The sequence below is a fragment of the Diplodia seriata genome (genome assembly GCF_021436955.1).
Source record: "Diplodia seriata strain FDS-637 chromosome Unknown scaffold_3, whole genome shotgun sequence".
Lineage (NCBI taxonomy): Eukaryota > Fungi > Ascomycota > Dothideomycetes > Botryosphaeriales > Botryosphaeriaceae > Diplodia > Diplodia seriata.
The window spans coordinates 3,507,375-3,525,161 of NW_027117310.1; the positions used below are offsets into that span (position 1 = coordinate 3,507,375).

The 17,787-nt window shown below is 56.1% G+C and overlaps 4 protein-coding genes and 1 non-coding gene across 5 annotated transcripts; 3 read left to right on the plus strand and 2 right to left on the minus strand.

The window, feature by feature from the left end:
• Window positions 1–510: 510 nt before the first annotated feature.
• On the plus strand, window positions 511–2,418 carry SLS55_003756 (uncharacterized protein; the record flags this gene model as incomplete). Its single annotated transcript, XM_066775223.1, has 2 exons — window positions 511–514; window positions 620–2,418. The coding sequence occupies 2 exons, from the start codon at window positions 511–513 to the stop codon at window positions 2,416–2,418; spliced, it is 1,803 nt and encodes a 600-aa protein (XP_066635342.1).
• A 1,960-nt stretch (window positions 2,419–4,378) lies between these two features.
• On the plus strand, window positions 4,379–6,474 carry SLS55_003757 (uncharacterized protein; the record flags this gene model as incomplete). Its single annotated transcript, XM_066775224.1, has 5 exons — window positions 4,379–4,946; window positions 5,004–5,086; window positions 5,142–5,179; window positions 5,233–6,062; window positions 6,446–6,474. The coding sequence occupies 5 exons, from the start codon at window positions 4,379–4,381 to the stop codon at window positions 6,472–6,474; spliced, it is 1,548 nt and encodes a 515-aa protein (XP_066635343.1).
• Window positions 6,475–6,769: 295 nt separating this feature from the next.
• On the minus strand, window positions 6,770–6,878 carry SLS55_003758. The gene has a single exon. It is a non-coding gene; the product is annotated as a tRNA-Gly (tRNA).
• A 6,661-nt stretch (window positions 6,879–13,539) lies between these two features.
• Window positions 13,540–15,472, plus strand: SLS55_003759 (uncharacterized protein; the record flags this gene model as incomplete). The annotated part of the gene is made up of 3 exons (XM_066775225.1): window positions 13,540–14,087; window positions 14,151–14,342; window positions 14,557–15,472. 3 exons carry the CDS (start codon window positions 13,540–13,542, stop codon window positions 15,470–15,472), a joined length of 1,656 nt encoding a protein of 551 aa, XP_066635344.1.
• A 183-nt stretch (window positions 15,473–15,655) lies between these two features.
• On the minus strand, window positions 15,656–17,297 carry HRT2 (Hairy/enhancer-of-split with YRPW motif protein 2; the record flags this gene model as incomplete). The annotated part of the gene is made up of 5 exons (XM_066775226.1): window positions 15,656–15,889; window positions 15,942–16,797; window positions 16,856–17,103; window positions 17,153–17,223; window positions 17,276–17,297. 5 exons carry the CDS (start codon window positions 17,295–17,297, stop codon window positions 15,656–15,658), a joined length of 1,431 nt encoding a protein of 476 aa, XP_066635345.1.
• Between the last annotated feature and the right edge of the window lie 490 nt (window positions 17,298–17,787).

Below are 17,787 nucleotides of genomic sequence, written 5' to 3' on the forward strand. Positions count from 1 at the left end.
AGTTCGCACGCGACATGCATTGGAAAACGGCAGCTTCTTCCGATATGGACTCTCCGAGTTGAATCGGTAGTGCATGGATATATGGATACACTGTGAGTTGGAGCACTCCATTGCTTGTTTTGTGCATGACCACTTACGCCGTGTTACGCGGAAGCAATGCATTGCGCCCTCCCTGACTGGGAGGCGGTTTCATAGGATTGGATTGCGGTGTTTTGCAAGAGCCGTTTTTGGTAAGTGTTTCCGTTCGGGATACCGCAACCCCAATGCGCTGACGTCATAGGACGTACCCGTGTTCGTATACTCTCGTATGGACGTAACCGTATGCGGGTAGGTGCTGGTACGGTTTAGTCGCGTATAAGAGGCCCGACGAGCCTTATTAGGATGTGCATATATCACACGTCTGCCCGTACGGATATGTTAGGGATTCGTCTCCCTGCTGGTGTATAAAACACGCTGAAAGTCCGTTTGTGGAAGCTCCAACCATCAGACAAGCTTGAAGGTCCAACCGCAATGCGTCTTTCCGTTACCACCAGCGCCACCCTCCTGTATGTGGCTGCCCTGGCAGCTCCAGCTCTACAGTCGCCAGTCAAAAACGACGAGACAATCCCACCGCCGCCAGATCCCGAGCCGATCTCGGTCACTGAGCTGCCCCTGCCACCCGTCACGCCGAGCACGGATGAGGCCTCCTGCACGCCAGACATCAATCCACGAAGGACTGGATGCATCGGAAAGACCACAGGGCTTCAGTCGGGGAGCTTCCTACCAGATGGGAACCATGTGACTGCCACCGTGACCTTCGTAGGTGCCCCCGCTGCCCCAGACTCGGCCAGCATCTACAATGGGAGCCAGATCATTCTGGTCAAGGCCGATGGCAGTACATTCCCCAACGGTGATGCGTGGAAGTGCATTACCTGCGGAGTGCCCGAGGAGAACACGGTGGGACGGAGTGACACCACAGACTACCCCCAAACCTTCAGAGATGGCAAGAGAATGCTAGCCGGCTCGAACATCATCGACTGTGGCGACAACCACCTCAACAGCACCGATTGCACCCCAGACAAAGTGCACATCTACCCGATCCGCTGGAACGTCAAAGCCGACGGCTCCGGCGCCAGCGGTCTCATCCGCGAGCTGCGCCTCCACCCGGACGACGCGCACCTCGGCTTCAACTCCTTCAGCCAAACCGCCAGCGGCAAGCTGGACCAGCAAACCTACTTCGCCCGCCTCGCCTTCAACCCGGCCCCCACGACCGGCACGCCGCTCGCCCCGCGCTACGACCTGACCAACGTCACCCTCCTCTTCAACCCCAACGGCCCGCAGCCCCTCACGAGCAACGGCACGCACCTCGCCCTCGACCCCGCCGCCATCACCGTCGGCGAGCTGCGCGGCTTCAGCGGCACCGGCGCCGAGATCACCTACATCGGCTACCCGCGCGAGTCCTGCAACATCGACGCCTTCGCCGTCTCGCTCGCCACCGGCGCCATCCGCCGGCTGACCAGCCACCCCGAGTACACCGACCCCGTCGCCATTTCCCCCGACGACGCGTGGACGGTGGCCATGGACACGCGCGGCAGCGGCCGCCAGATGTTCATGGCGGGCATGCGGCACGTCCCGCCGCTCGTCGACGCCGTCGTCGCGTCCGCCGCGGCGTCGACCCGCAACAACGGCGCCCGCCGCTTCTTCCAGCCGTACCTGATCGACGCGCACGGCGACCGCGGGGATTATTTCGGGCAGCAGATCAACGCCGCCGGCAACGGGACGGACGGCGCCGTTAACGATCCGCAGTGGAACGGCAGGGCGGATCCGAGGTGGGCGCCGGATGGCACGAGGATCGCGTACTGGCAGGCCCTCGCCGTGGCGCCGGCGTGCGGCGGGACGAATCCAGAGCCCTGTCGCGACTCGACGGAGCCCGGGGGCAGGACGGCGCGGTTGATGCTGGCGCGGTTGACGGCGAGGGAGGCGAGGCCCCGCCCGGAGGTGGTGGAGGCGTCGGATGTGGTGCCATGGGGGACGCCGTATGTGCCCGGGGAGCGGCCGCCGGCGAGGGAGTACCCCGGAGCGGGGACGTACACGTTGGTCGGGAAGGCGGCGGGGGAGGCGGAGGTGGTGCTTGGGGAGAACGCGGACGGCACGGCGCTTGCGAACGTGGTCGTCACGTATCGCGGCTTTTCGGACGACGGGCTGACGTTCTTGGATGGCCGGGAGAATGTGACGACGGCGAATCCGTCGCCGACGCTGGAGGTGGTGGATTGGTATTCGGATCTGGTCCAGACGGGCAAGACTAACGCGACGAAGAAGACGAGTCCGGATGGGTTTCACTTAAGGATTGATGTGATGACGAATATTTTCGAGGCGAATGGCACGCTGACTACTACTGTCGATGGGAAGGAGTGGAAGCAGCCGGCGAACGGAACCTAAACACAGAAACCGTAAGGAGACCCATTCAACACGAACTGTATGAATTGATTTGATATCGAATTCTCATTCCCTTTTCCTGATATGGTCTTCAAAAGCTGTACTAAGGCTCCAGTGTTTGGCCCTCGATCTCGGGCCGGGCCGAAGGCTGCTGGAAATGCCCCAATTCACGCAGCTAACTTCGATCGAGGCGAACCGGGTATATGTTCGGATAGCCAGTGAACGAGGCGGATGCCTATCTGATCATCTCCGATCTCCGGGATCGGCCACCGAAGGCTGGCTGTGCATCTGAGTATGGACATTTAAAGAGAAAAGCAAAAAGAGAAAGAAAGGCCATCCCATCCATCCTCCCTTCTTCACAGCCCGCCAAATCCCAACCGTCGGGTGGCGGTCTCTGGACATGAAGGAAAATGAGTGCAAGCGCCAAAAGAAAAAAAGGACAAGGACGCTCGGACAAGATCTTCTAATGTTGTGATGTCACTTGCTTAAGCGAATGGTACTTAAGTACCGCCAACATCTGCCGTCCGAGCTTTGCTTTTTTCCCAGTGGATGGCCTGCTCCCCCGTCGACTTCCTACGCTAAGAACCGGTCACATTCTTTTCGGGGCACGCTCCATCACCTGACGCTCGCTCCTTCGTCACCTATCTCCGGTCCTCCGCGTGCACAGTGTCGGACGACTACTTGTCCCTATGACGCGTTCCTCATGCGAACCGGAAAGGAATCAACGACATGCGATCCGCGTCTGTAGGCTTCGAGAACTTGTGTATTTCGTCGGTACTTAGCATGGGTGATAACACCATCGCGCTCATCTTCTTTGGTACGTCACGATAAGGGAAATGGGCAGAAGGTGCACTGGGCTCACCGGACGTTTTTGAATCATGGCTGTCTTGACGGTAAACCCCTGTGGCGAGGGGCTCCGTGCAATAGGCTCGAGTGCTTGTTTAACACGAATCGTGCAGATGACCTACTTCATTCCCAACCACAAAGGGAGGTACTACAAGCAATCACCCAAGCGACGTCGGAAATCTAAGATCTCAAAGAACAAGATCTTCAAGGAACATTCTCGATTATCGAACCATATAACGGCGGAAATGGATGGAGCCTGAAAATTGCCGGAATTGGTACGTACAGGCTAGCGCCCGTCCCTTCGCCTCAAAAATTGTGGGTCTGTCTCAAGTTCCCAACGGCCGCCGGATGTCGTCAACGGGGTCTTTCGGGGTGAAGGTACGGGGCGGACGTGACCCTGAATCGGCACAAGCCGAGGGTCCCGAAGGGATCGACAGAGGTGGCGCAACTGTCATCCCACAAGTGATCTCCCGAGCCCAAGCCGGCACCCAACATTCACTTCCCTGTCAAAAAAGGGAAAATGGACTTAAAGAATGGCCGTCTCCTACAATCCCTCCCTCAGCGAAGCCTACCGATCACTCGATGCCTCTGCAACTTTCGGGTCTGGTCAAGCGCAACGCACATTCAAGGTTCCGTTCAACCTTGTTCGAGACGAATGGGAGACCAAGGACTGATTTGAGAGCAGGAGCAATGTTTCACTTCCGGATATTATGCCAAACTTCAGCCGCAGCCTACATAACTGCGATGTCGCCATCGCAGGAGCTGGCCCGGCAGGCCTCATGCTTGCGTCAGTTTCCGTCGTACCAGTATCAGGAAGTGGAGAATTAACCTCTACTCAGGAACAATCTCGTTCGCTTCGGGATCAAGATCAATATAGTTGACAACAGGGCACACCAGACGTTGGTCGGCAGAGCAGACGGTCTCCAACCCAAAACTCTCGAAACCTTGCGTCAGATGCGGTTGGTTGACGGGCTCCTGCGCAAGGGCGTGAAGGTCTTTGATATATGCTTTTGGGTATTTGCAATCTTTCCCCTGTACAGAATACATCTTCTTCAGTCAAGACAGGTAGTAACAGAAATGCTGATTGTCGAGGAAGAAGTCTTCCCAGAAGGAGAAGATGCACAGAGACAGACGAGCCGTACACTACCCACCGGAGACTGTCGACCTTCTGGATCCCTATCTTCTGCTTGTCCATCAAGGTATCATCGAGGACGTTTTCATCAACGATCTGAAAGAGCGCAACATTGAGATCCGAAGGGACACGACGTTGATGGATTACGCCTACACGGGAAAAACAAGTCCGCTCGAAATCACTTACTTGGCTGACAACCAGTATCGATGTACCACGAATGCCAGCTACCTTGTCGGATGCGACGGGGGCCGTTCGGCGATCCGGAAGTCGATTGGGGCCCAGTTCATAGGGGCGTCGTCCGACTCGGTCTGGGGCATCCTGGACGGCGAAATCGAGACGGACTTCCCAGACCTCTGGTCCAAAGCCCTGATCCATTCCGAGGACGCTGGATCAATCATGATGATGCCGCGCGAGCGGAACATGACTCGGGTGTATGTTGAATTAAAGCCGGATTTGAGGGGGGGCACATCCAGGGACGAGCTTTCGCAGTCACTTGTCATGCAACGGGCCAAGGAGATCATGTACCCCTTTCGCCTCCGGTGGAAGACGGTCGGTATGTGTATCACCTATACGAAGGCTACATATAACTCACCGGGCTAACAATATACAGAGTGGTTTGGGCGCTATGTAGTCGGGCAACGCGTCTCCACCAAATTCGCAGATCAAAGGAGGCGGGTGTTCATCTGTGGAGACGTAAGGAGCCCCCGCAACCAGTGGGAAGAAAAAATCGCGCTCACTAGCCGCACAGGCCGCTCACACGCACTCGCCCAAGGCCGCGCAGGGCATGTAAGTGTCGATGCTTCTTCCCTATCCATCACCCTAAGCACTGACCACCACAGGAACACCTCGATGCACGACGCATGGAACCTGGCCTGGAAGCTCAACTTCGCGGTCCGCAAGCTGGCCAAGCCTGCCCTCCTCGCCACCTACGAAGCCGAGCGGCGCAAGGTCGCCGAAGACCTAATTAAGTTCGACTACGCGCACGCCCGCACCTTCGCGGCGGGCGACTGGGACGCGCTCGCCACCAACTTCGCCGCCTACACGCGCTTCATCTCAGGCGTCGGCGCCGAGTACGACGCCAACGTCCTCAACCACGCGCTCATCGCCTCCCCCCGCCCCTTCCGCGGCGCCCTCGCCCCGGGCCGCCTGCCCCCGCCGGCGAAGGCGACGCGCTACGCCGACGCCAACCCGGTCGACGTGCACCTCGACATCCCGGCGCTGGGCCAGTTCCGCATCTACCTCTTCTGCGGCGACGCGACAATCTCTCGTCCCTTCCTCGACGCCCTCTGCCGCGCCGCCGGCTCGCCGCAGCAGTCCTTCACCGGCCGCATGAGCGCCGCCACCGACGCCAGCTACACGCTGCAGCCGCCCGCCGCCGCCCCGCACGACGCCTTCGTGTGCCCCGCCCGCTACACCGCGACCTCGTGCCTGCTGACGTGGGCGCTCGTCACGGCCACGCCCCGGGCGCGGCTCGAGCTGGCCGACCTGCCCGCCGCGCTGCGCGACGCGCCGTGGACGGTGTATTTGGACGATTGCGGCGCGGCGTTGGATACGCGGGGCGTGGGGTGCATTGAGAAGTGGTTGGGCGGGCTGGAGGGGGGCGAGACGGCGGTGGCGATTGTGAGGCCGGATGGCTATGTGGGGACGGTGAGGGTTTGGGCGGACGGGAGTAGGGAATCTGGGAGGGAGGCGGTGGGGTGGATGGATGAGTATTTTGAGGGGTTTCTGTCGGATAGTATTGGGTAGGGGCGCCGTGGGGGAAGGCTGGAGTATGTGGGAGTGAGGGAAAAAGGATATATGTATACGTTAATATGTAATAGCGAACGGGTTTGCGCAATGATACTAATCGGCCAGCATCACGCACTACGTACCATGCCTTGATGATTATTTTTTTGGGAGAGAGGTAAAAGACAGTAACACAACATGTTACAGAAATCTGAACTCTCTGAGCTCCGCGGGGATGCTGCACTCTTCTCTTGTATATGTGGGTGGCTAAATCTAATATCTGGATGAACCTCTCCGCACTGAAGTCTTACTTACCTCTACGCCCAGGAATTGGATTCGAGTACCTGCGCAAGTGAAGTCCACGAAAAATGGTCGTGAGGGCTAAATTCTTGTGTCATCCGCAGTGGCACGAAGCTCTGATAATCAAAGACATGTCAAACTCACTTGACACTTCAATTCTTCGGGCTCTGTTCAGCTGTTGTGGCGTTCTGTAGGGACGGGGCGACATGGCAAAACAGTGACATGCCATGCACGCACGGCAACCACCACAAACAATCACTTCCACACAATTTTCCCCTGCACACCCCGATTTCGAAGCAACCCATCCCAAACGCTCCAGATAGCAAAACAGATGCCCAAAGGGCAAAAGAATGCGTCGGCCGGGAATCGAACCCGGGGCTCATCGAATTTATGGTATTGATTTCTCGGAAGAACTCAACTTTCATGGCAACGATGAATTTTACCACTAAACCACCAACGCTGTCGTAGGCATTTCATTGCCTTGATGTAAGAGAGCTGAACAATTGGCAATTATATATGCAATACTCTTCCAGTTCCGTGGGCCATGGATACATATTTAGAATCTCCCAAGGCCTTGGTGCACATTAGACGAATTCACGCAGATGGGGGTTATTGCAAATTAAGTAATAAACAGCATATAGCTTATTAAAGACGGAGGACTTCCAAGGGCTTCCGTCGTCAGTTGAAGAGACTTGTAGTCATTCCATCAAAACTCCGAGGTTTCCACGAGATAAGAGAAGACTAAGACGTAGAAAGAAAGTTAAACGATAATGGCAGTTGTCTTATCGGCCCGTCCTTCTTTTCCAACACATCCCCACGCTCATAACGAAGCATGTCACCTACTAGCCCGGCAGCGCTCAACCTGTCCCGTATGGCCCCACGCCGCTTACCACGAAAAGCATGCTTGCGCCCAGGAGCGCTGTCAATGCGAATGCGGCAAGCGGGAACATGTTTGTCCTGCCTCTTTCTGCTATACGCCCGTAGAGTGTGTCTGGTGATAGTGTCCGAGATCAGGCTCCATCAGCCTTGGAGGCTATCATGCGGGGCTGCTGTCTGAGGATTCCTGATTGGTTACATGCAAATGTAAGCGCAGACGCTCCCTGCCCCACCTTCATCTTGTCTCTCTACATTGACACGAACGGATTCGGGCTGGTATTCATGCGGTGACCCTTCGCGCGACTCGTCAAGCTCATCAATAACCATCATTCTCCGCATTCGAGATCGCGACGAAGCTCGCAGCTGAGCTGAACTGGTCCACCCCTCCGTATCAACAAGCAAAGCTGAGAGTTTCGTGCCCTTACACTGTGTTCACAACGATGGTCTCGGAAGCCGAAACGACGTTCAGGTTGAGAGGAATACCATACGACTACGCTGTACGAGATGTTGTCCAACTGGTAAAAGAGCAGTTGTCTCTTGAGGACGACACACAGGTCACGGTCCGTTCGCTTGCTCGACATCCTTTTTTCAACTCACAGGACGCGACGCTGAGCTTCAGCCGGATTCCAGCACTGTTAATGGAAAATGATGAGCATTTTACTAGCCTTCAGTCAGATCGCAAGGGCAGCGCCATCCCGGCCAGGCGGTTGCAATTCGACACACATTTCCAAGGCTTGACTCCGTTGCATTCATCCGAGGATGAGGATTGCGAACTTGAGTAGGTCATCTTCCGATCGAAGATTTCCGGTGCACTGCTTACAAGCCTCAGCATAGTTGCAATTAGCGGCCTTAATGGGCATGCTTTTGGCTCCTTCAAGCAGAAGAAACATGCCTACATGTGGCTCCGCGATGATCTCCCGATGGATCTCCCTTCGACGAGGATCTTTACATACGGTTACAACACGCGAGGTCGCTCGGTTCAAAACATCTACGACCTGGGTACCGCCTTGCGAATTACACTCAGCTCTCTGCAAGAAAGTTCTGTTGTATGTCCCATATGATAAATCGCCCCCGATTAAAACTTACTTTGAAATACAGACTCCCGACCCAAAGCCTCTGATAATCATTGCTCACAGCCTTGGGGGTCTGATAGCTAAGAATGTGAGTTTTCATGCTTGTGTTGACGCAAACTATTGATAAATCTGGCCAGGCAGTCATCCAAATGGCGGAGAGTAGTGATCCGATCGGGCAAGCAACATTCAAAGCCTTGAAAGGAATCCTGTTTTTCGGTGTACCTAGTCAGGGGATGAACATCGAATCCCTCGTACCGATATTGGATGAACCTTTGAGAAGAACTTTGCTATATACCCTTGATGACAGGAACTCCCCAACCCTCCGTCATCTCGGGGAAATGTTCCCAAAGATCATTCGGCGCTTATGGGAGAGTGGAGAGTTCGAATGTGTCAACTTCTACGAGACTCAAGAATCCCCTACTGCGATACAGGTAAACCTGAGCATCTGAACTTGGTGTAGGGTTGCACGGCTAATACGCATCGCAATGATCAGACGGAAGGTGTATGGGCGATGAATGGGCCCCTCGAATTGCTTGTCAAGCCTGCGTCTGCAACGCAAGGCAAACTTTACGACGACTTGCAGGAAGCACATCGGGTGGTACCTGTAGACCGGACCCACAGCGACCTTGTCAAATTTAATGGACCATTCGATGACGTTTATCAAATGGTCTTGACCAGGCTGAGGGCCATGAAAGATCGTACCCGTACACGATCTTTGGGTCAGTATAAAACCCCGGAATCCGGCTGTATAACATGACAAAATGGACTCTGACGGTTTTCCATTACCTTTGCATAGTAAACCAGACGACTAAAAATCACACAAGTGATCAGCTTCTGGCCCTGACGAAAAATCACGGAAATGGTCAGTTTTGGGCCCAAATACGTGAATTTACCGATCTGACTGAGAATAGAGTGCCTGAAGTCACTTGCTTTCCTTGAACAATTTTCGCGTGAACACGAGGACGATATCAACCCTGCTGACGGAACCTGCGAATGGATTGTTGACCACCCGGTTTTCCTTTATTGGAACGGGAAAGATGATACCGATGTGGCCGATGGAACTCGGGGACAGGTTGTGACCCATCAAAGTGATCCATCTTGCAAGGACAAGTCACGGGAAACACTGTGGGTTTTGGGAAACCCTGGTGCAGGCAAGTCAACGTCGATGAAACACGCTGTTCGTCATATGAGAAGGACCATGGATGCCTCCGAGCGGGAAATTTTGGCCGCATTCTTTGTTCACGGGCGAGGCAGAGAACTTCAAAAATCCCCGCTCGGCGTTTACCGCTCAATACTACATCAGATACTGCCCCGTTTCCCGGAGCATCTGTCAGATCTGACGCGAGAATATCAGAAAAGAGTAGAGCTGCGTGGTCGACGTGGGAAAAAATGGACTTGGAGCGAACAGGAGTTGCGGGAATCTCTTCAGAAAGTTCTAAAGTCAGCATCTCAAGAACGCCGGGTGACGATTTTCATCGACGCTCTTGATGAAATGGGGGAGGATCGGGCCAACAAGCTCACTCAAGACTTCCAGCAAATGGCTGCTGAAGCCCCTTCCTCAGTCAGACTGTGTTTTTCTTGCCGGTACTATCCCATCATTGTGGAAAACGCCAACCTTACCATCGGAGTAGAGAAAGAGAACCATCGCGATATCGAGAACTTTGTGAAGAGTCACAGTACGATGAAAAAGCTCGGTGAGCTGGACAGAGATTTGTTGGGGAACATCATCATTGAAAAGGCCAACGGTATTTTTCAATGGGTCGCCTTGGTTCTGGATCAGGTCACACGTCTTCATCGGAAACGAAAACCAGCACAGCATATTATCGGGAAGATACAGCAGGTGCCGGAAAAGCTGGAAGGTCTATACCGAATCCTTCTCCAAGGCAGCGAGCCGGACGATCGACCTCAGACAGTCAAGCTCTTTCAGTGGATACTCTTCTCATTCAGACCATTGACTCTGCCCGAGATTCGAGAAGCACTGATTGTGGAAGCGAAGCCGACCTGCAATTCTGTACTCCGTTGCCGAACCAGCGAACACTTCGTGCTGAAGGATGAAGATCTAAAAGTCGTCATCACAGATCTCTCAAAAGGCCTTGTAGAGGTTGTTACGGATAGCTGCCTTGCAGAAAAAGGAGGAATTGCCGGCCCCTATGCCCAATTCATTCACCAGACTGTGCCCGATTATCTTCTCCAGGGTGGCTTGGAAGAATTGGACGCATTTACCGGAAAATCATCTTCAGGTAGAGGACATTTCCAACTATCTCGGTCTTGTATCAACTACTTGCGCTTTCAAGAGATGCAGGCCTTTCCGATCATGTTCAGAGACTGGATACGCCAAAGAAAAGGTCGACCATGGAATACCACAGCGTGGCTAAAGGCTCCGCAAGAAGAACATAGGCAAGTCTTTCAGCTCGCTTTTCCACTGGCGAGTTATGCCAACAGATATTGGATCTTCCACATGATCAAAGTTGAGAACAATGAGATTTCGCAAACAGATCTCCTGGACCTATTCTTATGGTGGGAAGAGGACGATCACTTGCCCTTGAGCTTCCTTCCACCAGATAAGAACCATCTGGAAGGGACCGTCTTTTCCTCCGGATACTTCCCCCAGTGGTTCAATGAACTCAGCGAAACGGATTCCAAGACCAGAAACTCCGCGATGTTTTGGAAAAACAGGGAAAGCACTTCGGCAAAGCTGCTTACACCTTTCATGGCATGGCAACTTGGCAATCACACGAAGCAGAAACACCTGGTCCATGTTCTGTCACTGGCCGGTATTTGGAGCGCTTTAGTGGAAATGGGAATACGGAACAAAAAGATCTACGACTTCACTGATTTTGAGGGCTACACACCGCTGAACATGGCTCTGGTCGGGCGGCACGAGGACATTATCAAGCAATGCGTCCGTTTCCTCCGCCCTGAAATGTTCGGAGTAAAATATCATCAAGCCCTGGTTTCAGCCCTCTTCGCTGCTGCAGCACTGCGTCTTGGGGACGTCGTTGAGACATTATCCACAATGATGCCCGAGTATTATCGGACACTTACGCTTCACGCCGCCGTCAGCGCGAAGGATTTCAAAGCTGTCATGCTATTAGCTCAGAAGAGGACGGAGTCGGACATACTGTTCACAATACTAAAGAACGACAAGCGAGACTTTTCCGATGATCATAAAGCAGAAGGGTATCATGATCAATTCATCCTTCCGACGACAGGTCAATTCGGTTGGGACATCATTGGAGAAGTATATAAGGAGCCTCGGAGCCACAATCAGATAGAAGACCTACCTACGTAGTGTGTTGTCGTTTGCAGAAGATGCTGGGAAAGGCTTTGAATTTTGCATTCTACCGTGTGGTCGTTGAGGGCACAGAGCAAAACGAGGCCAATGCTTCTCCACTCGGCGCGCAAAAAAGAAATTGCAAAACGTACAACAGCCGGGATTCCCCAATGGTCACCCACTTGAGTACTAATCGGCCGGTTCGCAGCTTGAGTACGGCTGAGCGGACGGGAAGCCCTATATTCTGCGACCTATGGTCGTACGTGAAAGAGAGTGTTGTGGGTTGGAAATATGTACTACAAAATTGTCCCCGGGCGAGGGCGCCCAACCAACGATTCAACAAGAGCGCTTTCTCATCTCACAGCACCGCAGCTGATTCGATGACTCCGTACACAGCTGCCGCGCTGGCAGCTTTGCGAGCCTGGCTTTCCTACCATGACGGAATCCTGCAGCTTGCCGAGAGGCGCCCAGAACATCACACTTGACCGCTCCCGTAGTTTTCACCAACCTGTACTGCTGGACTCTTCCTCATCCAGCCGTGTTCTCACTGACAAACAGATCCTGACTATGAGCAATCCACCCATTTCCGTGGAGACATCCCCAAAGGATTGCCGGCAAACCAACCCCTGTTGGGGAAACCAAAGACAACAATGTGCTTTAGCAGATATTGCTTTTTCGGACTCGACAGTGGAGAGACACTGAATCAGGACTTGTGACGATCAAGGTGGGCTTTCTGACCATTGGGATGTGAGCCATGCGGCCGAGAGGGGCCGTTCGTGTGATTGAACATATGGGGGTGATTTAGTTTGAACTCTGCGCCTCAAGGTTCGATACCTGTAGACTGAGTTCGGAGTGGCGCTGTGATTCGTGTGCAATGACGACAGACCTGGCAGATCATCACTGGGGTATGACCCGATGTATAGCATCAACGGAAGTTCGATGAACAATGCCGTAGCTCAATCATGAGAAGTGGAGTAGCATGTTACCGGAACGCTCCGTAAAACACCCTCGTCTTTTTCCCCGATAGAATATATACAGGTGCTTCTATCCCTCTACTCTTCAGAAGGAAAGAAATTGGCAGTCCGCTGGACGCAATCGGAATTCGGCGTCTGGAACCCCGCCCTGATCCGCGTACAAGGGTCTTAGCACGAGCGGAGGTAAGCTGCCAAGATCTCACTTGCATATGTACCCGCTCAGCCCTGGAAGAATACGGGAAAGACGCGACAGCCACGCTGGACGCGAAACTCTCTTCTGGGAACCGGGTCGAAGTGAGTCAAACACTGGCTCTCGTCTCTTCACCTGCTCTTTCCGAGAATTTCGTTCAGTTTGCACGACCATCCATGGTGTCGCTCTTCTGAAATGCTCCGCTTCTGGACACCCGACAAGGATCAAGCTGAGCCGTCTCGGCTGCCAGCAAATCAGAGCACAGCCCGAATCCCTGGGAAGTCCTTGGATTACCAAGGCTGGTAAAAGATGGCTGGTAGCATGATGTCGCGTCACGCCAGGCAAGGTACATTCACCAATGCTTTCCCGCGCGGACCCATGCGGCTTACATGCATACCACGCCGTTTCCAGCGCCGACAACAAGCAGACCTCCCATGCAAAACCTTCCCGTGCCGTGGCTTCCCACGCCCAATCCGACAATGAAACCAGCCGATCTTCCGTACCACTTGGGGCGGGCCGGCCAATCCGGAATCCCACGACAGTTGGCAGTGCCTCAACGCATTCGGTGGCGGCAGAGCCCCAGCCCTCGCATGCAGGACCAGCCTCTCATCGTTGCAGTCCTCATTGCAGCTTTCCGAGTACAAATAAGGGGACGGGACTAAAAAACGGAACCTGCATTCTGCTCGCTGCAAGGCCTCAGTAGTCCTGTGTAGCCCACCATGTTTTCTTCACCAATGCTCCCAGCACTTCTAACCCTCCTCCTCCCCACCATCGTGCACGCCGACACGCTCCGCTACGGCAAGACGCCCAACGGCTTCTCCGCCCCGGCCCGGGGCTGGACGTCGTCGGCGCTGCAATCGCTCTCGGGCGACGCCAAATTCGAGCTCAACCAGGCCAACGTGATCGAGCAATGCGACGCGATGCGGTCGGCGCTCGGGGCGTACGGCTACGAGTACTGCGCGCTGGACGCGGGCTGGTCGCTGGCGGACCGCGGCGACGACGAGCACGGCCGCATCGCCTACGACCCGGACCTGTTCGACCTGCCCGCGCTGGCCGAGCACCTGCACGGCGGCGGCGCCAAGCTGGGCGTCTACGTCCTGCCGGGCTACTTCGCCGCCGACGCGGACAAGACCATCGAGGGCACCGACGGCATCCCGCTCTCGGCGATCCGGGCTGATAATGAGGACGAGCCGTGCCGCGCCATGTCGCGCTGCGACATCGACTACAACAAGACCGGCGCGCAGGAGTATTGCAATTCCAACGTCAAGCAGTTTGCCGATTGGTGAGTCCCCCCTCCTCTCTTGATCCGAACGGAATGATTTTTTTTTTTCTAACACCCGGCCAGGGGCGTCGACCTCATCAAGCTGGACTACGTCACGCCCGGCTCTCCCGACGCCGGCGCCGACCTCTCCCGCGACAACAGCGGCAGCGTGGCCTGCTACCACAAGGCGATCCAGGCATCCGGGCGGAAGATGCGGCTGCACGTCGGGTATGAGCTGGACGTGAACACGACCTACTACGACATCTGGCGATCGAAGTGAGTAGTGAGCGAGCGAGCGAGCCAGCAGCCAGCAGCCCTCCTTCAACTCCCTTCCTTCCTTCCTTCCCCCCCCCCCCCCCCCCCCCCCCCCCCCCCCCCCAACCATCCTCTCCCCTGAAAGATGAACTGACACACTCACCAGCGCCGACGCCCTCCGCACCTCCCGCGCCCTCACCGCCCCCAACCAGACCACCCTCACGCAATGGTCCAGCGTCCAGCGCGCCATCGAGCGGTACCGGCAGTACATCCTGCCGCGGCTGGACAGCGCCGACTTGCTGACGATCCACCCGGACCTCGACGCCCTGCCCGTCGGCGCCTCCGCCGCGCTCACCGGTCTAACAGACTCCCAGCAGCGCGCCGTTCTGACGCACTGGATCGGGGCGGGCTCGCCCTTGCTGCTCGGCACCGACGCGACGACCCTCAGCACCACGCTCCTCGCGCACCCCGTCGCCAACGCCGTCGCCGCCTTCACCGCGGTCCACCCGATGGTGCCCACGGCGGGCAACGCGAACGCGCAGAGGGGCCAGCAGCGGCAGGTGTGGCTGGCGGGGCCCGACCCGGGCACGGGCGTCGTCGTCGCCGTGCTGGCCAACTACGGGGCCGGCGGCGCCGCGCGCGAGCTCTTCGCGTCCGAGCCCGACGACGCCGACCAGGTCTTCCGCATCTCGCCCAAGGACCTCGGGCTCGCGTCGTCGGGCTACTACGCCGTCGAGGACGTGTGGGCGAACACGACGGTCGACCTCGGGTACGATGACGTCTGGACGTGGACGCTGGACCGGGAAGGCGCCGCCGCCTTGCTGCGGCTCACGCCGTCCATGACGGGCGACGGCAACGATACCGATGCGACGGCGGCGGATGCGACGGCCGAGGCGCAGGCGGAGGCACAGCAAGGCAAGCGTGATCTGGAAGCGCCGCAGAAGGCGCTGTTCGTGCAGTATGATGAGCGGGTGCTGACGTCGGCTACTACAGCTTCGGGCCAGGCCACGGCCACTGCTGCTGCCAGCGCTGAACGGACGGATTCGGCGTCGGATGCCTCCTCGGCGGTGGTGGGGACGACTTCCTGGGCTAAGGTTTCGTTGTGGTTGAGCGTGGCTGGACTGCAAACAGCCATGCTGTGGCTGTTGTAGGCAATGGCGAGAGATGGAAGGGTGGAAAAAAAGGTTCTGCTGGCAGGATCATCTTTGCACGACTTACGACGTACACATGTATAGAACGATCTCGATGAAATGATGTCGATGAATATGTAAATTTTTTTTTTCTACTCTATTCTATCAGCAACATCTTTGCAAGTCTTTCACAAACCCTTGCTTTCAAGCCTTGCCGTCGGAAAACTGCACCACCGCCCACTTGCCGCTCCACGCCCACTTGCGGCATCCACTGTCTCCGCCACCGTTCTCAGTCTGCCTCAACTCCTCGTCCTTGCCCTGCTGCAAGCCGACAACAACATCGGCCTTGCATGTCCTAAGCGCAAGTACGCGGACGTCAGACTTGGGGCCGAGAGGACCGATCGCCTCGACGAAGGGGGTAGTAGGGTCCCAGGCAGCCTGCAATACTGGTTAGCTTTCTGTGAATTGGGCGGTAGATGGGGATACGTACATCGCCGGTCAGCTTCCTGTAGTTGAGATCACCCTTGAAGATGACAAGCTCGCTCTCCTTCAGATCCTCGTAGAGGCTAGGCGCCGTCTTGGGCAGACGCCAGTAGCTTCCGCCCTCGGTCCAGAAGCGGTTGGGGCGGATGGTGAGCTGGCCCTCGGCGTGGAACCCGCTCCACCTCTGGAAAAGGAAAGACAACTCCTCCGCCTCCTTCTCCGACAGCGGCTGCGGTGTGCGGCCCGCGTGTTTTTCGTCGTCCGTCTGAGTGGTGTAAAAGGCCTGCGGGTTCGCCAGAGCGTTGAGGAGGGCGGCGAAGTCCTGAGGCAGGACGTCGGACACGAACCACGGCATGGACTTGGGGTGGAGGACGACATTGGTCGCCAGGCCGGCCGAGAGTAGGTAGCCCGCCAGGATGAGGTCGACGAAGAGCTCGAAGCCGGCGTTGTCCAGCACAATGTCCACCCTGCGCTCCTTCTTGCCGGCCTTCTTGGCATCGAGCAGGACCTTGTAGGCAGCCCCGAGGTCGTTGACGACAATGTTCTTCTCCGACGCCTTGCGCGCCTCGGAGCCCTGGAGCTTCTGGATGTCCTCGTACGTCAGGGAAGTCAGAAGCGATAGATCCGTGGCATTGCCCCACAAGCAGATCTCGCACATCTCCATGAACAAGATCTTGTCGGCCTCCTCCTTGTCCTCCTGCGATTGGGCCTTGCCCGTTTCGAGCTGGCTGACGAGATCCTTGTACCGGGCGGCGAGTTCGAGGACGGCGGGGCGCGAGGAGCGGAAGGTGTCCATCTTTTGGCGGGCGAAGATGTCGTACGTCTTCCATTTTTGGGAGAGGGTGAAGGCGGTGTTTACGCGTCTATCTGTGTAGGTCAACAACAGTGTCGCGGTGAGAATGGCGCGGCGAGCAAGGTTACCTGTAGAGGTAGCACTCAGAGAAGAGCCAGGGCACGTCGAACCATGACGGGTTTCCCAGAGCCTCCAGCTCTTTGTTGTAGCCGGCTACGTCGGCCTCGCCATCATCGGGGATGGGTGTCAATGGGCGGTTGTGCTGCAGCTCGTGCTTGAGCTTCGCGAGAGCCTGGACAATCTGCTTCCCCTCGTTCGCTACTTCGGGGTCCGTGGCTTGGAGCGCGGCGCGGTGGACATCATCGATGCCCCCAGTCTGGCGAGGTCAGTGTCAGCCGATGGTGAGGTGAGGGCTGAGGACTGACGATGATGACGGGCCAGCGGTCCTTTGCGGAAACGTAGGCGAACGACGTCTTGTCGCTGGTGCTGTATGGCGCTGGGGAGTGAGGTCAGCATTGGCCGAGAGCGCATGTCGCTGGACTACCCACGCGTCTTGGTGTCGTACTCCATGTTGTGTGTTGTGATGTCTGGTGTGTCGGCGAACTTTGGATTTGGCGGGGCGAGTAATTCGGCCCCTCGATGACGTCGGCGGATGGATTTCCCGATGCGGCTCGACATCCGATCTGGCGTCCTCTCGGTGCTTCTCACCCATCCCCCACACTGTTCAATTTACCAAAGAGCAGGAAAGTTCAGACCCGGACGTCGAGCAGTAAATCTTCTCAATGACCTGTCTCCCTTTTTAAAGTGTTGTACTTTCGTTACTCTGGCAAGCACATCAACCACTTCAGCCAAGTCATCGGCCCAATGATTCTGCTTGCTTTCTAAGAATTCTGAGATGTGATGCATCACTCTTGGTACGCAAAAAGCAGGAGTTGAGATGGAACAACCCTCATCCCGGCCGGTACATGTTCAGACTTCAAAATCCGTCTGCACGTCCACATGTAGTCTAGAATCGACCATCAGTCAAAACAAAGTTCCGAGAAGTTCTCAGTACTCCTCT